Raw genomic sequence first — 23,529 nt, forward strand, 5'->3', positions numbered from 1 at the left:
GCTCCTTAAATATGATGAATACAGTAAGACCTATAAAATTATACAACAGGAGTATCCTTATATGGTTAAGTAAATATTAGGACAATAAAATCCTTATTGCATCCAGCTGGAGGAAAGAACTGCACCATGAGTCCGACGCAGCTCAAATACCTTTACATAGAAGACAGGCTATTAGAATAAACATGTGGTATTTACAGGCAATTTGCAGCTAATGTGAATGAAGTAATCTGAACAGGAATATTTTCTTTCTAAGGAACAGCAGGCTTGTGTGTCATGCGTAACGGTAACGTTTCCACCCACTGCTGTTCTTCCCTTGACAACGCCTTTCAACGTCACCTACCGAAACTTGAAGGAACTCACCTGGCTGCCTGGGAAAAGAGACAGGGACGAGCAGGACGAGAGGAGAAACAAGTCCACTAACTGGAGTTGTCAGGTCCAACCATGTGAACCAGCTGAGTGACCTGCTGGTTTTCAGGAACATTTGCCTTTTTGACCCGTGTCTGGTGCGTCTTTAGGACACTGCGGTTTCGGTATTACAAATTAAAACTTAGAGACACTTCCGGGTTGGGACTTTTCCAGACTGAGGACTGTACCGTATGGACTTACAGCAATCCAGCATGGACATTGAGATGCAGACAGTTCGGACGAATGGGGACCATGGACCTGGATATGAACAGGTATGTGCTTTTTAATTGAGAGTTTGGATCTCTTTTCCAATAAAAGTTAAAACCAGTAACAAGGCTGACAGTCATTAGGCTATATGACATAATAATGGGTGTATATAATATATACTAATCAAATGTACACTTGTGATTATAATTAGAAATAGGCTACTGAAAGTGTATCCATGTATATGTAAACTACAATAAATGTACCATTTACTTGCTGTATTACCATAGGCTACTTCATTTTGGGGGATTCCAGACAATGTCAGAACTGAAACTACAGTCGGTCAATTAGGTCAATTTTCAACCACAAATTTATTTAATATGGAAGAGGATTAGGGCCACTGAAAAATAAAATAAAAATGAAGGTCTAATTTTTTAAAATTAATATTATTCTAAGAAAGAAGTCAGAATTCTTAGAGAAAAGTCAGAATTCTGAGAGAAAAATTATGAATTCTGAGAAAAAAGTCAGTATTCTGAGATTAAATTCTGACTTTATTCTCATAATAATAATAATTTTTAAAAAAAATTGGACCTTCATTTTTTTTCAGTGGCCCTAATCCTCTTTCATAATTTGATATCAACTTTGAGAAAATATTTATGATAAGAATAAATTTATGATTAGAATAAGCTAATAATAATAATGTAGCTAATAAGCTACACAATTAAAGAAACTCACTATTTCTGAGACATCAAATGAAGATGTCCTCTTCTTATGTAATGTTAACAACAAAGTGTTTCCCTGGCTTTGTTGTCAGCAGGATGAAACAAGCAGAGTATTATTTTTTTATTATTTTAATTATTATTATTTTAACTATTGCTTAAACATTTATTTATCTTATTTAATTATTTATTTATCTATTTATTTCTTGTATTCATCTGATCTTGTTAACGCTATCTTATTTTAACTTTTCTTTCCACTATTACTTGTTTTATTAATTTTAACTGTGTTGATTTTATTTTATTTTTAAGTATTTTATTCATAATCATGCCTTTTATCATTTTACCATCGCAGTTGTTTTCTATCTCTGTTATTCTGTGAAGCACTATGGGCTAAGGTGCTATATAAATAAGGTTGAGTTGAGTTGAGGTACACTGATGGACCTCATTTAGAAATAAAATGTCTGTATACATCAGCTAATCAGTCCTTTAGGAAAGAATGTAAAGAAACCAATGAATGAAATTTTTTCCATTGAAAGCGCCATAACACACATGATCATATTGCATTAAAATGTCCTTTATAATTCATTGAAACTCATTATAATATTCCCTTATGTTTACCTGCTCCAAGGTGACAGCAGGTAATGGAGAAAGTGTGACCTGCACGGACCCTGTTGCAACAGAGACAGATGTGTTGTTGGGTGTACAGGTGAGCTCTTGTAGGCCTATGTTTTTTTATTTTCAGGTTGACAGTCTGTTTAAATAATGCACACCCTCTGTTTTCTGCAGCAACAACAACAACAAAAGTGTTTGCCTATATGTCAGCATATTGCATTGGAGACATTCTTCACCATTCTTAAACTTGAACAAAAGAACGCTCTGTCCCTTTATAATTAAACATATACAATAATGTGGATGAGAGAGTGACTCACTGTTTGTCTGTTGTGATTTGGTCAGACTGACAGTCCTAATGGGGAGACCATACACTCTGGAGCAGCAGCGTCTCACAGGAACCAAGGAGATACTTCTGGGGAGGTATACAGGCTTTCATTGAAAAAAATATCTGAAAACTTTCATTTTTTCTGTGAAAAAAATTGTCTTTTTTGTTGTATCAACTCCTCAAGTGAATAACACAATCATCACCATGTACATAGATAATAATATGTGTGTAATAATAAAGTGCATGAGGTAGGTAACATTCTGTTTTTGTCTTTTTGTGTGTGTGTGTGTGTGTGTGTGTGTGTGTGTGTGTGTGTGTGTGTGTGTGTGTGTGTGTGTGTGTGTGTGTGTGTGTGTGTCAGGTCAACAGTAGTAATGGGCAGATGTTACTCCCTGGTGATAATGCAGAATCTCAAAGGACCCCAGGAAAAGCTTCTCAAGTGGTATGAAAACTTGTATTAAAATGTCTTAAAGTTGCTGTTCTTCAGTATCTCTTCCCTCTCCTGAAATAAAGGAAGTGAACTTTTCTGTTACTTTGTGATAAGTCACGTACAATTTTCCTGTTAATCAATCTGAAACCAAAAGTGACAGTGCAGCTGTAGATCATGAAAATTAATCAGGGATTTCACATTCAAGATAGCTTTTAACTTTTTTGCAGTTTTTCTTAAATTATGTGGCATAAAATAAATATTCTGCTCAAAATGTATTTACCTGTCTGACTGGAATCCCCAAAAAACTTTCACCACATCTTGAAAATGCAATTTTATCTTGATTCTAGGTTATGAGAATTAAGAGAGAGCTAAACGAGATCATCTTCTGGAAAGTCAGACTATGGATGGCCATCATCTTTATCTTTCTTCTCATCTTTGCTGTGATTATAATTTCGCTGGTAGTATGTTCAGGTAAGATTGCATGAGGAATGTTAAATGGTACTTTGTGAATCAAAGATTACAAATGCAGTGAGTAGTGCAGAGAGTCTGTCTCCTCTCAGAGAATTAAACAATGCCACTTTATTTTTTGGGCAGCAATCCATGAGGATGTGGATGAGAAATACGACCCATCGTTGTTCAACTTTCCTCTGTTTTTCAACGGGAGCTTCCAGCTCCCCAACAAGGTCTTCAACGAAACCCAAACACTCGCAACTGACCTGCAGGACAAGGTTTGACCAATTACACCCCTCTGTTTTCTTCAAATGATGCACTTGATTATGCAAATGTATTGATTACATTTGCAAATCAGTATGTAGGAGCATATCTAAGAACTGTGAAATATGCCATCAAATATAATACAGTTAACTTGAGTATCCCCTTGCTTCTGGCAGCAACACCCACTTAATATCTTGAATAAAAAGTGACTTAAAGCATGCTATAATGGCTTTATATATCTAGTATGGCAACACATTCATTGATCTAATAGCTATATTAGTCAGAGCTGCATAGCTGACCTGACCAACAACTGACATTAAAGTCCTTTGAAGATAAAAAAGCCTTTCTATATATTGAAACAGCACAGCCACAAGCTTCACACAATATAAACCTGTTCTGGCTGCTATTATCAGAAGCTCTAAACCCCCTGTGGCTTGTTTAATCTCTTACACAGTGTTCAAACTAAAAGCTCTCTGCATTAGAATAAAGGCAATGTGAGGCTAAAGTATTTTAGTATCAACCAAACACATTTCACACTCATTGTTTATGTCTGCATTCCTGATCCTGCCCCACCCAGCTTGCTGACCTCTACAGATCCTCACCGGCTCTCGGACGGTTCTTTTCAGACGTTGAGATACATGCTTTCAGGTAAAAACACATTCCCCTTCAGTGATTTTGATAAATATCCTCTTTTGAAGCATGAAACCAAAATGTGTAGACTTTTGGAGTTTTTATTTTTTGTACAGTGTGAGAAATGTGGTAAGTTTCAGTGACTGTGTATATCCCTCTCCCACAGGAATGGATCAGTCATAGCTGACTACCAGCTGAAATTTCTCATGCCTGAAGAACAACAGGGTCAGCTGAGGCGCTTTATACTGAGCAGGGAAATGGTGTTCAATGTGTTCAGACAGTTTCTGTATGACCAGGAGTCCGATGAGTCAGAGCCAATGTATATCAACCCAGTTTCCCTTGTCATGTTTTTAAGACAATAGTCTTAAATGTTCACAAACACTTTAAATTCCCTGTGTCTTTTTGTCTTTGTCATTGATGGGAGACCTCTCACAAACACTAAGCCACCTCCAGTGAGGTGAGTGTTTGTAGCATATGATCTGTGGGATCATTCCTCTGTGGGGTTCTCTCGTGAGTCCATACAGAAGTTGCACATGATACAGCTTGACCACAGGAAATTACATGACTGCCGTCACATAAGCCCATTATGGCTGGAGGTCATGCGGACGATCTAATGGTCTGATCTGCTTAATAGGCTTTTAAAGACTGATCTTAATTAAATTCAATCAGGAGTAGAGGAATTGTCAGGTAAAAGAGATATTTGTGCACTGCCTTGCCTGATTGTTTTAACCTGCAAGAGAATGTACAGAAAAATCTGGACTTTCCAGAATATATTTACAGAATAATCCATGTTTTATTTGAGATTTTACTTAGTGTTACTGTGCCTTGTTGAACTCCAAGTTCAAACAGCGTAAAGGTATTGTTTAAATGACACTGCTGATCATTATTTATCTGATGTCCTATCACTGTGATTGTGTTTAACCAGTTGTACAAAACCTGTGGCTGGATACGTGTGTATTTTTAAATGAAAATATAAGTCTTAATACTTGCATATCTGTGCCAAACAACCACTGCCACCAGACATGATTTGTAAATCACAACTGTGGAATGCTCTTAAAATATTTGCCTAGAGAGAGCAGCGAACACCTTAGGGAAATCAGCCTTAGGGAACTGTTCAGGGAAATGAGCTGTAAGTGAAAGCTGGCTTTGCATGTCTGTACAAGTCTGTTCACAAAGAATCACTATTTTGTTCACTTTGCTGCTAAACACATCTCATTTGTCAGTGTCTTGTTGTTTAGAAAATAAAGCAGGATGCAGTTTCTGTCCTGTGGAACCTGCAGTGAAATATTCTTTATGGTTGAACACTAGAGGGAGTGCATGGCCCACATGCAAGGTCCCACATGCAAGTCAGGAGTCTCTGTCCCCTTTTGTTTTCGTCTCTCTTGCCTTCTCTGAGCCTCTCTGCAGTCAGCCTTTGAGGATTGTCATTCGTATTTAATTCTTGAGATGTGTTAACGGCAGCTTGTTGTTTTGCAGCACTTTGAGTATTGTGCATGTGTATCAATTGAAACTGTCAGCACATCTGATGTGGCCTGTTTCCTATCAGTTAGAATGCCCACAGGTTTGTCCTCTAATAAGATTACAGCTGTGATTTAAGTTTATACCAATTGTCTGGTAACAAAGAGTAATCTCTTTGCAGATGGTGTTTAATTAGTCTTTGCTTGAGCTGGTGGCACAAAGCTTTGTGGGAAGTTTTTATGTCTGAGTCAACAAAGACAATCAATGCCTTTTTTATAAGTTCATTTTCCCGGTAAAAACACATCTTATGGTTATGGATTAATCATAATAATCCTTAAAGATACACGTGTAAAGTCTGTAATTTAAAAAATAAAGAATGTTTTTACAGGATCAGAGTCTTCGTTTGTCTATACTGTGTAGATGATGTGAAGTTCAACATGCAGGAGTTACACTTTAACCACAGACACAGCTTATCATTGATTTTTATGAGCCAGTATGATGATCAAATTTAGAAACTTTTAGTTTTCACTTATGGACTACATTTAATGTGAACAAACCCCATAAACTGGCTGCTTTTTGTAAAAGACCCACACAGTTATTATGGACAAATGGTTAGTATAACATGTGCTGTGTTCAGGGGAAATACTAAGCTTTTGCAAACCTCCTGGACTACCTTACCTCTCTCTCCTGATGGGGAAATTCATTTTTGCATGCACCTCCCTGGTGCATGACAGTCACATGCTGGTCAAAAGGTCAAGTTTAAACAGCAACACGAGTGGCATCAAAGAGATGTTGACAGTTCAAAAACATTAAACTGAATCACGCCACGTGCCTCCTGATGCTTCAGATCAGAATCAGAATCAGAAATACTTTATTTATTCAGGGGAGGGAAATTTGGTCATTACAGAGCTCTTATAAACAGTATGTAAGAAATTAAAAAATATGAATAGAAGATGGAATAAAATAAGATATAAATAAAATAAAATAAAGATCAAATGAAATAAAATAATAATGAAGTATATCAGAAGCGCAGAATAGTTACAAATGACCTCTGTACAAAAGTGCTGGGAATGAAGGTGATATATACAAAGATGTTAAAGTGGCAGAGTGTATTGCACAGTGTATTACACAGTGTATTGCACAGTTGTTGTACAGTTATTGCACAGAGTACAGTTTATTGTTCAGTGATCAGAGGGTGGAGTTGTACAGTCTGATGGCCACAGGCAGGAATGACTTCCTGTGGCGTTCTGAGATAAATAAGAACCAACCTAAACTTTTCTGTCAAGACAGGATTTATTGAGTTAGACTGGTCAACTTGTTATGGGTTATAGAGTTTGTTTTCTGTGCAGGTGTCTATCTTTGATCTGTGAGAGTAAACACTTTACTTAATCTGTTGACAGCAGTGAGAGATAAGGTGGCACAGGGCAGCAGCACGGATCCTGGTTGTGTATATACCTTCCAGGCTGATACTGTATATACGAGGTGGCTACTAGCCGTCCCCGGTGGTCTAGCTTCTCTGTCCTATTTTAAGAAATGTTAATCTTCTGAAGCCAGATTTACTATACCAGGTACTCTGAGCTTTGATTGCTGGGTAAGTTTGAACGGACTTCCCTACTCACAGGTCGTGATTGTAAACATAATCCTCTAAGGTCAATCATGGATCAACACTGCTGATTAAGCATGTATTCATCCATTCTGCTGTGCTTATGCAATGCAACAGTTTTATTGACTTAGACCTTATCATAGACAACGCAATACTAAACAAATGATGTTATCAGGCTAGACTTGATCTTATTTAATGAATGATAGTGTCTGATGGAAAGCTTCAATACCAGTCTTGCCGTTATTATATTAGTTTCTTAACATTTACCAATAAAAGAGCCAAGTATGAATCAAGTATGCATCCCTGGATATTTAAATTCATAGCAATGTTTGAATGTTTCTTCGCCTGGTTGAGGAAAGTACAGCTGGAAGTTGGTTTTACTCTTTGCAGGCTATACTCTAGGCAAGCATGCAGCAACAGATAATATTATTAAAAAGTAGAGTACAAAGACAAAACCATGCAAAAACAATGTTAACCCACAAACATCTCACAAACTCAAAGCACACCTGGATCATATTTGGTTAGAGATAAATCACTGTAGATGAATATGCTGCATATTTATGTGTGTGTATGAATGCTGTGTTTTAACATACATTTTAATATACATTTTCATAACTGTATTTTTACTGCCATATTTTTTTATTTGTATATTTCACTAATGATCTCCTGGAAATGCGCTTTCGTTTTGTTTTTACACTGGTATGAATAAAATGACAATAAAGCTTGATTAAAGCTTCTACAGGATTTGGTGTAGTTATCAGGAAATGAACCTGAAAGTAAGAGCAGTGTTTCCTTGCTGTAATTATTCTTCTGTTGGACTCTTGATAACAAAATAGATCTGTTACAGTGGCTAGTCTTGCAGTTGTTTATTCCCCTATTCATTTATTAACATACTGGCAAAACTCAATTGTGACACACTTGCAGTGTTTCTTTATGGAATAAGCATCCCTGTGTTGTATATTTGGTTAAGTGTAACAGAGAGATATTAAAGAAATTATCAGAGCACGTGTGTGGGTGTTATAGAACACTAACTTAAAACTACAACTGAACTAAAGAAGCCTTTCAAATGAGAGGCAGAGCATCTTCAAGAACTACTGCCAAGTCCAGCTTCCTTTTTGAATTAAGTTTTGAAGTACCTTGACCTGGATGACTTATAGCTGGCACATGCTCATTACTGAACTGTGGGGAACCAAATTCCTGCGTGGGCAGTGTTCCTATATGCTCCCTCCTGCACATTATAAAGTAAGTTCCTTCTGTGTTATTTGTCAGTGTGCACTAAATTCATATTTTAGCCATCAACTCATTAACACATATTCTCTTTTACACTCCGTAGTTTTTTTTCTTGGTATCTTTGAAAATGTATTCTTTAAAAATAAAACAGAAGGCCCAGAAAATGTCACGTTTCATTACTGATGAATAAATAATAACATGTAGACTACCACTCAAAAGTTTGGACACACCTTCTCATTCAATGGTTTTTATTTATATCAATTATTTAAATTATTTTCAACATTGTAGTTTAATACTGAAGACATCAAAACTAAGAAATAATCTTGGTTTGCCATAATCTGGATTACAACAGTAGTCAAATAGGGCTATCCATTGTGTACTAACCCTACCTCTGAACAACACACCTGATGGTCTCAAACACATTAAGAAGGCAAGTCATTCTACAAATTAACCCTTCACAAGGCTCATGTTAATTAGAAACCATTCCAGGAGACCACTTCATGAAGCAGACTGAGAGAATACCAAGAGTGTGCAAAGCTGTCATGAAGGAAAAAGGGGGCTACTTTACAGAATCTAAAATATAAAACTTTTTTTGTTAGTTAAATAATTCCATATATGTTCTTCCATAGTTTTGATGTCTTTAGTATTAATCTACAGTGTTTCAAATAATTCAAATAATTACAAACCCTTGAATGAGAAGGTGTTTCCAAACTTTTGACTGGTAGTGTACATTTATTGAATTGATTTGCTTTTAGATAGTCACACAAATGTACATATAAGCCATGCATACTAATGCATACTTCCTATGCCTATCCAAAAATATCACAGATAATAATAACTTGCATGTAATTTTTCACAAGAGGCTTAGAATGTGGGTTTGTAGGTCAGCAATATCTCCTGTTTGAAAGAAGATAAGTAAGTTACAGGAGGGAATTCCCTTCAGTATTCCCCTGTAGTTTTCTCTACTATGTGTGGTAACCTCTGTAAAAGTATGGATAACATTAACATTGTGTGGTCATTTTAACATCAAGTATTATAATGCATTCAGGAATGTGACTTCAGTGAATACCTCACCAACAGACCCTGTGAAAACTGTGACTACAAATGAAAAAAAAATTAATAAATGCAGGAATTGGGTTATAGAAAATGTGAAAAACAATCAGTGCCATTGCAGATGTGGGTCATCAACTCTTTAGCTGAATCCTGTCCTTCAGGGATTTGGCACCTACTGTACATTGCAAGCGTTATGACTGAAGTGGGCTCCAGTCATCAAGCATGCAATGCCCTGAAGTTCTAGGAAGACTTCCCCAGTTATCCCATTAAAGGGCTTTGGCTTCTTTTGGCTGTCCCTCGACTTATAGATTAAGGCGGTCGTTGCATGAGTTTCCTGCCAGACCTCAGTGCTGCTAGTGATCCGTACAGACACTGTCCTCTCTTATCTAGACCTTACAACTAGCTCTCTGCAAGATTCTGGACAAATTCATATCTGTGGAGGAATTATGGGCTCCCACTGCTCCAGCCTGGATGATATCCTGGAGGAGGATATGCACCACTGGTACACTAAATTCATGCGAGAGTCTCCTTCAGGGCTCATCACGCTCTTCGAGCTCAAGACCATGCTGGAAATGAATGGAATGACAGAGGAGGCACACAGCTATGTTGACCAAGTCTTCTTCACCTTTGACATGGATGGGGTAAGAAAACATAGATATCATCTCTGCTCCACAGATTTTATTGTTACTTGAAAAGTGTGGTCACTCAGGTTGTTTTCCAAACTGAGGAGACACTTGTTTCCAGACTAACTGAAAGCTTGAAACAATCAGATCAGTATCTTGTGTTTTGTATCTCAGTCCAAAACTTTGCCGTGATAAAGAGCCCAGATGTAGTATTTCAAATGGTTAACAAGGAAAGAGTTACGTTTAAAAGGACTGCGGAGAGATTACAGGGATCTATGGCATTTTAACAGGGATCAACTGAGGTGAACCTCTCTCTCTGCTATGTGAATCCTTAACTCTTTCACAAACTTGAGGTTGAAAAGTCTTTTTGAACATCAGAATTACATGTACAATATCTGTAATTATTACAGTAGAATGGGATTAACTCTGTGGCCCCATATAACGATAAATGCTAAATGATGTTTGAAGTTTTCAGTGTAGGTTAGTTGCACATTTAAGTGTTGGCATGCATATGTATTACTTCCCCTAACTGCTTCCTTCATGTGTTTTTTTTTTTTTTGCAGGATGGCTACATAGACTTTGTGGAATACATCGCAGGAATAAGTCTGCTACTGAAAGGAGAAATCAACCAGAAGCTAAAGTGGTACTTCAAGCTCTTTGATCAAGACGGAAACGGGAAAATTGACAAGGAAGAAATGGAGACTATATTCAAGGTACAGTGAAAATGAATGTTTCATTATTGGTGTCTCACAGGACCGAGGTGTTAGCAGTTTCCTTGAACTACAAAGCTTAGCTGCTCAGCTCTGAATGAGAAGCGGTGGGTTTAGCTGGACATGAACCAGAAAGGACACTTAATCCAGGGGGCTTCTTATCTAACCTGGAGTCTAAAATTGGCCTTGCTAGTGACAATTTTCTCTCACGCAAGAACATATACTATAATCACCCCACAGGTTACATGATAACACTTGACCTTGTCAAAGGTAGGTTCTTACCCCAGTCAAGTCAGTATTAGGAGTATTAGAACCTGTATACATTTGTATGTTTAAAATGTTGCGGTTGATTTATAACCTAAATATTGAGACTCATATAAGTCCCTCAATCCAGCAGCTGGAGAAGGTAAATGTCTGGCCTTTGCAAGTATGCATTAATTAACAATGAAGTAACTGTTATCTCCTTTTTCAGGCTATTCAAGACATCACCAGAAGTTATGACGTCCCTCCAGAAGAGATTGTGAATATTGTGTATGAGAAGATCGATGTGAACGGAGAAGGTAATGTTCTATTGTGGATTCTCAATTTAGAAAGAACCCTGTTTTTTTTAAATGCAGTCCCTTTGACGAGTCCTGACCGGTGAAAACTTACATGAGCAATCCTCATTTTTAAGAGGATTTAAAAAAAAAAAGAAAATATAAGATGTGGTTTTAATCTGTCCTACTTGTGTGCTCAGGTGAGCTGACATTGGAGGAGTTCATCAGCGGAGCCAGGGATCATCCTGACATCATGGATATGCTCGCTAAAATGATGGATCTCACCACCGTCCTGGAAATCATTATCAGAGGTCAACAGAAGAAACCTGTCACTTCGTAATGGAGAAGCAGGACTGTGTGGACAATCAAGATCAAGTTTGGTGGATTTCAGAAAGCAGCATTGTTGAGGAGAGAATGTACTGTATATATTTGAATGATGAAGAGCCAAGTTTCATCTCAAACTGCACTGACTGGGCTGAATGAACTGACTGTACAGTCCCATCAGATACAACCTCTCTGTACGTTGATCAAGGGAAACAGAGAACGTCTCCATCTTCTGCTGCTTGTGCTCTCACCTTTCTGGAAAAATCGGTCCTTCAGTTTTGTCAATTTGTCAAATTAATAGCTGATGTGTTTGAAGAGTCTCCATGGTGGTAGGCTGGTCTATACTTGAGTTCCTGTCATGCTGTACACAAACAAGATGGATAAAGCACTTTGATTTACTTAATTAAGAGATTATTGAGCCGGAAATTGATTGGGACTCTTGTTTGGCAGAGCTGTCAAGGGCATCTGGAATAGTAAAGTGGGTTTCCTCTTCCGAAAACGTCAAACAGCTTTAGGTTTATATTTTGTTCGTCATCAAAAATATTTAACTTGGTGTAACATTCAATTTTCAAGTATTCCAATATCACTGCGATCGTTTGTTCTTTGTTGTCTCCATGAAAGATTCTCTTTTGTTTGTTCAAAAAAAAATGTAGGTTGTAAATGAATAGCCATGTAGTGAGTGTACCAGTGTATAAATGTGGGACTTGAAATGCAATGGTTAATCATATGTTGCAATAATGTTAAAGTTTCAAAGTTGCCTTTAAATTGAATACAACCTTTTTTTTCAAAGTTTCTATTTTCTTTTCTTTTTTTGACAGGAAATCAGCTCCATACCGGTAATCTACTCAGTAATTATTCACTTTTTTTTTTTTCAGATTGAGACACAGGGGTATGAATTATACATTATTTGTTTTTCTTTGGATTTGTCTTTGGCTGAAACTTTTCTGTTACTTTGTTCAGTATGAGTTCTGCAAACTACAGGAACAAATAATGGAGGCTATGTTAGACATCAGTACAAAATGATGTAACTGTGTTCATAAACCATTTGGCCTGTATCACATATAGCATGTAGAAGCTCTATTATTTGTCACACAACCCATGAATGCACAATTCAGACCAATGGCTGCTTCAAGAGCTCAACAATGCCATCTTGTGAGCACAATGGCTATGTGCAAAACACAGAACGGGAATGCACTGAACTATCATATTTAAGGGAGTTCTTCATTGAGGCTTTGATTTATTTTGTTACACTATCAACCTAAAGTCCAATCAGAGGGATTGCTTGGGTTTTTAATTTCATGTTCAACTAAAAATTGATTCAAAATGTCAAATTAAAGCTAACACAATATCTTAAAAATCCAGCATACAGGATGGATTTGATATATTTTAATTCCTACTTGAATTCAAGAGCAGCTATAATAATCCACACAATGATCTTTGTTTTTTTTTAAGTGACACAAACTGTAATTTCATGGGTGGTACTTGGCTCCTCTGCTGAGCTCCTCTGCCAAGGGACAGAGTGTCTGCAGAGTTCTCTTTTTTATTTGTGCAGAAAATACCAGAGCTTGTCTCACACATGAGAGAACCCTGCAATCAGTTGAAGTGAACCAAACGTAGATGCATTTTCCCTTCTCAGCCCACCTGTCAGCCCAGCATGGCTTCTTTTATTTAATGATTGTATAGAGCCAGGATAATGTTTAATCTCCCTGTCAGATGTATAGTCTCTTGTTTCTGCAGTAATGCATGCAAACACAACAGAAGAGTCAGGAGTATGCATTTCCAAAGAGAGTCACAACAGAGCTCAGGTTGACATAACACTAGGGTTCTAGTGTCTTGTAAGGTTGAAATTTGACATTGCTCCTCTCATTTTTAACTTAATTAATCTCAGACCACTTCATTTCTTAAAACCAAGGTCATTCTAACATTTAAAGTCTGTGTGGCTAATGATTTAACAGAAGTTCATCACGGTGCAAACTGGTCAGACATTGGCCAAGAGAAACTACAGGCTGTTCAAATCAAATAAAGATAAGGGCTTGACTTCACATAGCACCCAAACCTCCTAAATGTATCGGATGATACAGTGACGTAACTGATCAACCCACCTATGCTTCCCATATAAATACACCAGTATCTGCTCTCAAGGCTTTGCACTGCAACACTGCTTCCTTCTAACCACCACCACAGCTCAGGAACAGTCATCCACCACAAGCCGGAACCATGCAGCATGCCGAAGCCAAATTCAACAGAAACAGCCTCTACTTGACTCTGAGACGATACAGCTCAGCCGTCACTGACATGGAGCAGACCATTCTCCTGCCCAGCCTGCTGCGGGACGTGCCCTCCGATGAGGTGTGGGATTGTGACGCGGCAGAGGAGTCCTGCAGAGACTTATATGACCACTACCTGATGTTCAAGGCCGTGAGAAACACAGTGGAGAGCGGCTTGATTTCCATGGACGACCACAAGGCCAAGAAGCACATGACTCTCAGCAAGACACTGGAACCTCTCTTGGACACAGACCCTGAAGATATCTTCTGCTTCCACCTGAGAGGATTGTTTTCTGTGATGAGTGACCTCACCAAGAAGACTCAGAGCCTTACTGATAAATACATGGGCATTATTGGAGTGTCTCGCTGAAACATGAAGGATATTTAGACATTAAGTGCAATCTTTTGTTATAAAAGTGTGTATGTCAAAAGTCTCAGTTCATAACCCAATGCTCTGAACTGAAGGAATGAAAAATAAACATGCATTGCCAAAACTGGTCCTCAAACTCTCTCTTCATTTCAATTTCAAATCTTAGACTTACTGGCTGATTAAATGATTATGTAACAAGCGGGCATTCTTTCCAGCTTGACTTATGCTGACACAAACAATCTTATATAGTGACAACAAGTTAAATTTTGGACACTTTTATTTACACAGCTATATTTCACACAATAAATGACAGAAAGATTTGACAGAAAGACGACCGGTGATAGTCTGCAAGTTTTCTTTCTCCCACTCTCTGCTGCCGGCCTCTGACATTTAGCGCACAGGATGGAAAGGTTCCACAATCTCTGCAAAGGTCTTTTTTTCTGGTGAGATAAAAAACAGAGAGAGAGAGATACAATCTGATTACTTACTTTTGACGCCATATTATAAATGTATCAGTTAAGACTCACAGGTGTCTTTCTGCACATTAAACACCAGCATCAAGCTTTATGTCCTCATATTGACTATGTTTTATGTAAATAATTCTTGTTTATTCTCAAAAAAAAGCACAAATAATGGGTAATAGAACCAGATAAGATATAGTTAGATCATTAAAATGTGCTTCACAAAAATCTATATTAAACTATAAAAAGAGCAGTGTGCTTTTTTATAATAAGTAGATTAAACATCACTTTTCAGTTCTTCTTCAAACAGCTCTTTACCTTAAAAAAAGAAAACACACCCATCTTATCATGCAAAAACTTTTTTATCAGCACTGATGTCCTGCAGGATTTACTGAACTGTACAGAAAGGTGCTCCTTGTGTCTTCTGTTCTAGCGACATTCCTCTTACCCTTTGCTGCAAATTCCTCTGGATGCAGTCTGATATACTCGTACATATCTCGATCAAGTTTGGCGTGAGTGAAGTTTTCTTTTTTTGTGAGGTGGTAGCCGAGGAACCAACCGATCGATGCCAGCAGGAACTGCCGATGGACACCTGGAAGAGGAAACAGGACACATGAAACCATATGATATCACATGTTTAAGAGCAAGATATTCAATAGCATCAACTTCAAAATGAACTCATAAATAAAATCATTTAAATTGCTGATGCAAGACACCAAACTTTATGTTTGTGCGTCTTTTTATGCTACTAAAGGATGATGAAACTAATTCTGATACAACATAGATAGATAGATAGATAGATAGATAGATCTTTCTCACACAGTCTGTTCTGTCTGTTTCCACATATATAAGCAAATACTTCATAGCTAGTTTGCAGTGATTCATCACTTGTTTTTTGCAGGTGAGACTAAAGACACCAAAGGAGGAAGTCCACACAGCTATCACAACAAAGCTATAAGTCCTCCATGACACACACACACACACACACACAGCAGGCAGAGTTATTGCTAACTGCACCATGTGTCTGCAGCTTTATTAATCATTAAATTAAATATACACTTCAGTCAAAGGTACAACTATGCACACAGTTTATAGTCTGAAAGCCAGCTGGAGAACATGCTCACCTGATTTCAGCGGCGGCCTGTGGTTGATGGCATTATGGAGCACCGCGGTGCACCAGCCCACTCCGGCCAGCCACACCGAGTTCCTGTTCACGACCCCGGGCGGAGGGAGAGACTTCCCCTCGTCTGGTATGAGTCCCATGGTGAGATATCCACACGTTAATGCAGATTTTACAGTGACCTCCCAGTTGTCTGGGTCTTCTTCTCTACTATCACCTCTCGTAGGAAGTCAAGGGCATGTGCGCATCCGGATAATACGTCCGGGCAGGACAAACGGAAACGGCTTCAGTTCCGCCTTTTTTCTGCTTCCTAGCAACCGGCACCTTCATATGAAATATGATAAATTAAATGAGTAGGAATCTGGTCTGTACTCACCTGAGGTTTCTTTTAATGTTTAATTTGAGAGTTTAATGCGTTTTTAAGTTAGCAGAAAGAGCATGACATCAGTCTCTACCAGTCTGGTTACTTCTGTGCATGCCTTTCTGCACCAGGGTGATGGGTCTTTTGGCTTTACATCTCACAATGGGAGACAATGAAGGCCTCTTGTCCAATCTATAACAGCCAATGTGTCCATGGGGATGGCATGGCCCCCTCCTAGAGATCTGACTGACCACACCAAAATCCTACATTATGTTTGGCTAACAGCCCTATCAGTGGTGGTACTTATGTTTTTAAAATGAACTGTTTCAATAGTGTTTTCAACAGGCTGCCAGTGGTTTTATTTGCATTTAAATGTAGCACATTTTCTCTTGATGTTACTTTAAATTTTTGAAAAACACTTTGCACATCAGGAGAGGAATTATTAATGCAATAACATACCTATCTATTTATCAGATAGAAGTGTACATAGTGTGTATACAGCTGTAATAGTTGCCATCTTTTTTTTATTTTATTTTATTTTATTTTATTCTATTCTACCTTTATCATTGATATTATTATTGTTATTATATTGTTTTAACTATGTTAGTACACTGTTGTTTTCCCCTGCCCCGTGTTGTAAGCTGCTGTAAAAAAGAATTTCCCCCAATAAGGGACCAATAAAGTATATCTTAATTTCAATCTTAATCTTATTTTTAAAAAATCTGATAAATGTATCTATGACTTCAGTTTTTACCTTTTTCCTCGTGCAATAACTTAACTTATCCATGCATAAGTAGATATTGTACATAGTGTAGCCTATAAATATTTGTTATATTTTATATTTTATGTTTTACCTTTAACATATTTATATTTTAACACTATAAGTGCATCATTGTATTCCCTGTATTTGTTGTAAGCTGTTGTAACAAAGTAATTTCCCCCAATGGGTCATCAATAAAAAAAAGAATACAGACAATGTGCTGTGATTTTCTTGCAATCTTTCAAGTAGTTTAAACCGCGACTTAAGATAAGATAAGGTATTCCTTTATTCGTCCCACAACGGGGAAATTTAAAGTGTTACAGCAGCAAAGTAGACAGTGCAAAACAGTATAGAGTAAAAACAAGCATATAAAATAGTAATTATTGAAACAAATATTAGCAATGAAAAAAGTAAATTAGCATATAAAAACAGACATCTTTTATTTTTAGTTCATAGGCTAATATTTTGCTTCCATGTTGTGTGAATTACAATACCCAGGAGTATATATTATGTGCATTATTGTTGATGTCTTTGTGGACAGTTTGTTGAGCTCAGTGTAAGTTCTTGTGTTTGTCTATGTCTCTTAAAATGTAGAAAGGTGCTGTGGAAAAGAATTCAATAAAAGTCTAAAAAAATAAAATAAAATAAAAAAGTCTTAATGCACTAAAGAGTCAGGGCCCCATTTTGGCCCCCAGGTCAGAGAAGTCTGGACACGCCTCTGCTACTTGAGTAAATGTACTGAGTTACTTTGCATGTGAGCTGATGACATCATTGCAAGCAATCCTCCTCCTCCTCCTCCTCATCCTCTATCAGACAGACTGCTGCTGCTGAGGATACATAGTCAGAGGAATTATGCCCTGCCCAGCGGTGGCTTTGCCTGTTTGATGAGGTGACCTATGCATCCCAAGTGGTTCTAAGTCCGGGGACACCCCCGTGTTTCTGGTAAGTGCAGACCATGTCCAGGCTCGATGCACTGGGCTGACTTTGATTCCTCTCTTCATCTGCAGAAAGAGGCAAAATGGCCAGAGTCACACGGTAGATGCTATGCTACTGCTGCTAGCTTCGCCCTGATGGTTTTGGATTCAGACTGATTGTGAGCATTATTTATAGGAAAGGCATCTTAAACTGTGATCATGTTGGGATCAGAATGTGGAAATGCGCGTTTGTGCTTCCAAAGAGGAAAAGAGCGAAAAAGGGAAATGCGCCACAGAGACATTTTCATTTACATTCATCGATTTCAGCCTGATTCATCCTTAAACCCTGGTTCATGGACGAAGGGATGGAGATCAAAGATTAACGCTGTTTAGTAAGCAACAGTTTGATTTCCACTAAATGTTTTGGATATTCAGTTTTACGCACGGTGAGGCCTCAGTCTCTGCTGTCGGAGGGGATGTAACGGTGCTGCAGAGAATACCAAAATCACACATTTAACATCCTTTCTTTCATGCATTCACATAACAATGCAATGTGTGTGTGTGGAGACTTACTAAAAATCTGCTAAGGAACCACAACTTTGGGTTTTCATTTTGCAGATTAATTATTCCAACTGCATGTCGAGTCTCCATTATCCCCCAAAAGGGATGCACGGCCCTAAATACTGCACTTAGCCAAAATAATGGAAGTGTCACTCTCAGCTCTCTGAAAATGAAGGAAAAAAGGGAGAAGTCTGTGGAGAAATGAAACATAAACATGAACATGAATCAATGTTGTCAAAGTTTAAACTGTGGTGTGTGTCTGCACTAATGCAAAGAGGACAACAATAATATATTTTCTTATTCTGAAAACCCCTTTATAGTCCTTTTAATGCTTTTATTTACTTATCCATTTTTATTTATTTATTCATAGTATCTATTTACCCTTGAAAAACCTCTCAACAATGATTTACTGGTCTATTGTCCCACCCCTTCATTCTGTTTAATTTTTTAAGTGTATTCTTTTTAACCTCTTGTGTTGCATTTTGTTTTGCATTGTTAAAATTCCCTCCTCCCTGTCTGTTGAAATGTTCACTTTATTTGAACCATGCTTTGTTTGTCAAAGCACTTTGTAAACATGTGTTTTTAAAGGTGCTATAGAAATAAAGTTATTATTATTATCACTTATTAGAGATAGACTGATATGGAGGCTGATAACTGATATTTGGAGCCGATATATTAATTTGCAATAAAAGGGGAAAATATTGACGCCAAAATTTGGAATATTACAAAATCCAACACTTAACCCTGTTTAAATGCCTTTAAGCATAACAGCTTTTCAGATTTGCAACATGTTACAGGTTTTTTTTTATCTTAGACAATAGACATCTTTGTTCCTCTGAGCTCCCAGGCTCAGCAGCATGTCTTATAAAGTTAAATGAAAACTTAAACAAATAATGATTTAGTGAATTTCAAGCCAAAATAACCCAGTTTTAAATTGATCTCTTATCGGCTGTCGGATTTTTGAAAAAGGCCGATTCCAATATGCGTCAAAATGCCGAATATCGGCGCCGATAATCGGCCCGGCTGATAATCAGTCTATCAATTCAATTCAAATTTGCTTTATTGGCATGAACAAAGACATTATATATATTCACAACACACTACACTCACCACATATACATTAATCACACACCATATTCACTACATATTATCTATATATCATATTACTATCCCTATCACATATATCAACACACAAGGTGTTGAAGCAACAATAACTGTCTTAAGAAGGTAATGCCAAAATAGTCTTCTTATTGTCACACAGTTTCAGTGCCAATTTTAACTCAATACATCCTGAAGATTTGAACCAGATTATGTTTAAATTTAAGATTATTCAGGCGATTGTCTGCTGTAATCTCTCCTGTGTTGTGCTCATATAATCATCATCTCATGGAGACATATTGAATCAAATGAAGTGATTTAGTGTTCATGCATGTACTTATCTGATGTTTCTTTTCTTCTGTTGTTTTCACAGTTTAGCATGAGCATGGAGGATTATGACTACCTGTTCAAAATAGTCCTGATAGGAAATGCTGGAGTTGGGAAGACATGCCTGGTCCGACGCTTTACTCAGGTTTGTATGCATTTGAGTTTTGAGTCATTTAATTACATAGTATTAGGATGTTAATATGGTTGTATGTCTCTTTCTGTTTTAGGGCCTTTTCCCTCCTGGACAAGGGGCTACTATTGGAGTGGATTTCATGATTAAGACGGTGGAAATCAAAGGGGAGAAAGTCAAGGTAAGCACAGGTTCACACTGTTGTTATTTCTATGTTTTGTGACAGCTTGGATGAAACAGCTGCTCATTTCCAAATATTCTGTTCTCCAGCTGCAGATATGGGACACAGCTGGACAGGAGAGATTTCGCTCCATTACTCAGAGTTATTACCGCAGTGCCAATGCCCTCATTCTTACGTATGACATTACCTGTGAGGACTCCTTCAGGTGCCTTCCAGAGTGGCTGAGGGAGATCGAGCAGTATGCCAACAACCAGGTGGTGACTATATTAGTCGGTAAGAAGAAGCTTTCTTTGTACTCAAATAACTGCTGGAACTTTTCTATCATGAGATCCTTTGTCCATTGTGAGAAAAACTGAATATCAATGTGCACCACATTAGACTCGAGCTGGTTCTTCAAGCTCAGTTTAATGTGAGCGTGAAGAAATGAGGTGACGCCACAGTAAGTGAACAGATCTAAGAAACACAAAGACACTCTTGTCCTTTAACAACATTTTATTGGAAGGTTTTTAAGGGAGGATTTTTTTATCTGGAATGAAAATCTCCAACACTCTGTCAGCTTACATCCAACCCACACATTCACGCACACATGTACACCTCCACACTGACTCCAAGTACACCCACCCACCCACCCACCCACCACTGATCAGGAGGCAGTCTGTGCTGTCTGGATGGATGGATGGATGGATGGATGGATGGATGGATGGATAGTCCACAGTCTGAATGCATGTCAAATGTGTTCCAGGTAATAAAATCGATCTGGCAGAGAAGAGGGAGGTTCTCCGACAGAGGGCTGAAGACTTCGCTGAGGCTCAGAGCATGCTGTATCTGGAGACCTCAGCCAAAGAGTCCGACAACGTTGAGAAACTTTTCCTTGATCTGGCTTGTGAACTCATCAGAGAGGCCAAGCAGAACAAGCTGGATAACAATGACACTGCCCCGATGCCCGGTGAGGGTAAAACCATCAGTTATTTGACTTGCTGCAGCGTCAATTAAAAAGAGTTGAGCCTTTCTGGCCGTGGTAATTCAGTAGCCATTGACTGAAGAGGGCAGATGGCTGAGCCACAATGCCTCCGTCCCTCTAAGATGGCATAAAGCCACTTTTTAGTCTGTCATTTCTAGATCCATGCCTTTTTTTTAAAGCTGTACAAGGGAGTTAGTCAACTTTAGTTTGGCCTTCCAGGACAAGCATTTCAAGATTCTGTCACCATGGAGAAAATGTTCCTGTAATGCAGCAGGATGTAGAGCATGTCAGAAAGATGAATCCAGGGATGAAGTAGGGCTCCATGTTTTCATCTTCACGGTGAAATGGATTCATTTGTTTGGATTTTTCCATTTTCATTAAACACCGGTGTTCACCAGCAGTATTACGTGAGTGAAAAGGTCAACCAGGTATTTTGTTACAGATTCCGCATAACTGACATCAGGTGTCATGATCATTGGAGGTTATCAGTAAATGATAACTATGTTTACATACTGTAGGTTTTGGAGATAAACGAATCGGATCAATTTGCAAAAAGTAGTTTTGCAAATTCAGCCTAAAAATCTGTTGCACAATCATTTCCCCACTACTTTGTCTCACTCTGATGGTTTCATATGTTTGAATTAACTCTCTTAATTCCCTTTTAGTGTAGTGTTTGATATTTTTTTTTGCACCTGTCATTGCAAACTGTGAAATATTTGTTCGCATTGGAAATTTTTTACTTGCTGCTAAAATATGTTTTATGTCAAATAACAAAATCTGAAACACAAGTATAAACACTACATTCAACAGTATTCTGTGACACATAGCATTCCTGCAGTGTATTTAGTCAGCTGATTTAGTATGAAGGGGTTTAGATATCATCAGTAGAAACAGTTTGATCAATGGACCGTCAGCTGTTTATTTTATATTCATAGACGTGAACATTTCTGCCTCTGTTGTTGCTGCCTAGCCATTAAAGTTGTACCACTCTTTATTTGTTTGAAGGGGTATGTTCATGTAGTTTTGTATTTGACTTGTTGTACTTCATATGCTTTTACTGCCAACGTTTTGGATCGTCCAGCATGTTTTGCTTTCATTTTTTTAGTGTCTAACTTTGCGTTACTTTATATTTGCCATAACTGTAATGTACTGTATTGCACAATGCCATGTACTGCACACTTATTTTTGTTATAACATTTTGTCTTTATTGGTTGAACAGACATGTAGAACATCCTGGCACTTTGCTGTTATTCATTTAATTTGCAGTAATCTGTAATTTGTGCAACTGTCAAGCATTTTTGTATTGCCTTTATCTTATATTTAACAGCAGTTACTTGTTTCTCTTTTCATGTACTTGTCAACGCAATATGGGATATACAAAGGAATCACTTTTGGGATGTTGTGCTCCTTTTCCTTTATGTGTACAAAGTAATCCTCTAAACTCTGTATAACATTAAATAATAACACTGAAAGTCTTGTGTTTGTCATTTTATTATTACCAAGGGCTGATTATTGCATTGTTGTCATGGTCAACAGCCAGAATACTCAACTGAACTGCAGATACAGGAGATTTTTATTTTGTTTTATGTGTTTTTAGTACTAAAACACTAATCTGTTTGAAGTTATTGTTACGTCTCTACCATGCAAATGCTAAGAATCATCTTGTTTAACATCATTTGTTTAAATATTGAGCTTTGAAATATTGCAATGCCTCATTTTTCACAAATCCTGGGGAAGTCCAATCCCAATGTTGTAGCTACCAGGAAACATGTAACTTGATCGAGCTCTAGTAATATGACGATGCTCTGACAGACTAAGTCAAATTTTAAAGATTGTATGACTACCACTTAAAAATGCTTGAATTTTTGTGTGGTCCTCTTTGCAAAGCATCATATCCTGAACATGTTTCAGTATCAGTGATCTTTAATGATTGGTGAACACTACTAGTAACAATTAACTGTACAATAAACCGGAAGTAGACCAATTACATTGATGCTACAGTGACTTATTGGTGCTTGTAGTTACTCCTTGTGACCACAAGAGGGCAACAAATACAAGTTACTGTGATGAACTCTCGATGGTGGAACTGCTAACTCAATAACCATAAAACTTCAGGATAGAAAATGTATTTTGCTAACTTTCCCTTTCCATTAATCATCACAGTGTTTGTTGAAATGCAAAAGAAAAAAGTGTTTTGAATTTTAATCCCTGGTATTTAGATTTTGCGGCAACAAATTTAGCTCTGCACTACTGAACATACTCCCGGAGTGTCCAAAAGACTACAAAAAAATACTACTAATCTCTGAATTATACCATATAGCCGAAATGTAACCTGTCTCTTCCACACAGTGCAGGAGACCAGTTGGATGGACCACTAGGACTGCTTTATTCCACATTCTGCATTATAGGACATAACAGACAATGACAGAGGTTCAGAACAAA

The 23,529-nt window shown here is 37.6% G+C and overlaps 5 protein-coding genes across 5 annotated transcripts; 4 read left to right on the forward strand and 1 right to left on the reverse strand.

Annotated features, from left to right (window-relative positions):
- Nucleotides 1–283: 283 nt before the first annotated feature.
- On the forward strand, nt 284–4,956 carry LOC117824823 (TPA-induced transmembrane protein homolog). Its single transcript, XM_034700291.1, has 8 exons — nt 284–677; nt 1,957–2,034; nt 2,283–2,360; nt 2,627–2,707; nt 3,043–3,166; nt 3,290–3,423; nt 3,987–4,057; nt 4,206–4,956. The coding sequence occupies exons 1-8, from the start codon at nt 597–599 to the stop codon at nt 4,399–4,401; spliced, it is 843 nt and encodes a 280-aa protein (XP_034556182.1). The 5' UTR covers nt 284–596; the 3' UTR covers nt 4,402–4,956.
- Nucleotides 4,957–9,829: 4,873 nt separating this feature from the next.
- guca1c (guanylate cyclase activator 1C) lies at nt 9,830–12,303 on the forward strand. The gene is made up of 4 exons (XM_034701483.1): nt 9,830–10,024; nt 10,570–10,719; nt 11,189–11,276; nt 11,453–12,303. Exons 1-4 carry the CDS (start codon nt 9,830–9,832, stop codon nt 11,590–11,592), a joined length of 573 nt encoding a protein of 190 aa, XP_034557374.1. The 3' UTR covers nt 11,593–12,303.
- A 1,318-nt stretch (nt 12,304–13,621) lies between these two features.
- On the forward strand, nt 13,622–14,337 carry thrsp (thyroid hormone responsive). Its single transcript, XM_034700273.1, has one exon. It carries the CDS (start codon nt 13,794–13,796, stop codon nt 14,211–14,213), a length of 420 nt encoding a protein of 139 aa, XP_034556164.1. The 5' UTR covers nt 13,622–13,793; the 3' UTR covers nt 14,214–14,337.
- A 135-nt stretch (nt 14,338–14,472) lies between these two features.
- Nucleotides 14,473–16,068, reverse strand: ndufc2 (NADH:ubiquinone oxidoreductase subunit C2). The gene is made up of 3 exons (XM_034700274.1): nt 15,799–16,068; nt 15,123–15,266; nt 14,473–14,653 (listed from the first exon to the last, which is right to left on the reverse strand). Exons 1-3 carry the CDS (start codon nt 15,935–15,937, stop codon nt 14,604–14,606), a joined length of 333 nt encoding a protein of 110 aa, XP_034556165.1. The 5' UTR covers nt 15,938–16,068; the 3' UTR covers nt 14,473–14,603.
- Nucleotides 16,069–17,689: 1,621 nt separating this feature from the next.
- Nucleotides 17,690–22,559, forward strand: rab30 (RAB30, member RAS oncogene family). Its single transcript, XM_034700862.1, has 5 exons — nt 17,690–17,857; nt 19,862–19,960; nt 20,043–20,126; nt 20,216–20,399; nt 20,869–22,559. The coding sequence occupies exons 2-5, from the start codon at nt 19,868–19,870 to the stop codon at nt 21,117–21,119; spliced, it is 612 nt and encodes a 203-aa protein (XP_034556753.1). The 5' UTR covers nt 17,690–17,857; nt 19,862–19,867; the 3' UTR covers nt 21,120–22,559.
- The last annotated feature ends 970 nt before the right edge of the window (nt 22,560–23,529 follow it).

The sequence above is a fragment of the Notolabrus celidotus genome, chromosome 14 (genome assembly GCF_009762535.1).
Source record: "Notolabrus celidotus isolate fNotCel1 chromosome 14, fNotCel1.pri, whole genome shotgun sequence".
Classification (NCBI taxonomy): Eukaryota; Metazoa; Chordata; class Actinopteri; order Labriformes; family Labridae; genus Notolabrus; species Notolabrus celidotus.

What these genes read in the sequence shown, in the direction of transcription:
- LOC117824823 (XM_034700291.1), top strand. Translation starts at nt 597, where the DNA reads ATGGACTTACAGCAATCCAGCATGGACATTGAGATGCAGACAGTTCGG. An exon ending in ATGGACCTGGATATGAACAG is followed by an intron (nt 678 to 1,956) that starts GTATGTGCTTTT and finishes ACCTGCTCCAAG; the next exon opens with GTGACAGCAGGTAATGGAGA. An exon ending in AAGGAGATACTTCTGGGGAG is followed by an intron (nt 2,361 to 2,626) that starts GTATACAGGCTT and finishes TGTGTGTGTCAG; the next exon opens with GTCAACAGTAGTAATGGGCA.
- guca1c (XM_034701483.1), top strand. Translation starts at nt 9,830, where the DNA reads ATGGGCTCCCACTGCTCCAGCCTGGATGATATCCTGGAGGAGGATATG. An exon ending in TCACCTTTGACATGGATGGG is followed by an intron (nt 10,025 to 10,569) that starts GTAAGAAAACAT and finishes TTTTTTTTGCAG; the next exon opens with GATGGCTACATAGACTTTGT. An exon ending in AAATGGAGACTATATTCAAG is followed by an intron (nt 10,720 to 11,188) that starts GTACAGTGAAAA and finishes CTCCTTTTTCAG; the next exon opens with GCTATTCAAGACATCACCAG.
- thrsp (XM_034700273.1), top strand. Translation starts at nt 13,794, where the DNA reads ATGCAGCATGCCGAAGCCAAATTCAACAGAAACAGCCTCTACTTGACT.
- ndufc2 (XM_034700274.1), bottom strand. Translation starts at nt 15,937, where the DNA reads ATGGGACTCATACCAGACGAGGGGAAGTCTCTCCCTCCGCCCGGGGTC. An exon ending in CAGGCCGCCGCTGAAATCAG is followed by an intron (nt 15,267 to 15,798) that starts GTGAGCATGTTC and finishes TTCCTCTTCCAG; the next exon opens with GTGTCCATCGGCAGTTCCTG. An exon ending in AGAGGAATTTGCAGCAAAGG is followed by an intron (nt 14,654 to 15,122) that starts GTAAGAGGAATG and finishes TTATCTCACCAG; the next exon opens with AAAAAAAGACCTTTGCAGAG.
- rab30 (XM_034700862.1), top strand. Translation starts at nt 19,868, where the DNA reads ATGAGCATGGAGGATTATGACTACCTGTTCAAAATAGTCCTGATAGGA. An exon ending in TGGTCCGACGCTTTACTCAG is followed by an intron (nt 19,961 to 20,042) that starts GTTTGTATGCAT and finishes TTTCTGTTTTAG; the next exon opens with GGCCTTTTCCCTCCTGGACA. An exon ending in GGTGGTGACTATATTAGTCG is followed by an intron (nt 20,400 to 20,868) that starts GTAAGAAGAAGC and finishes AATGTGTTCCAG; the next exon opens with GTAATAAAATCGATCTGGCA.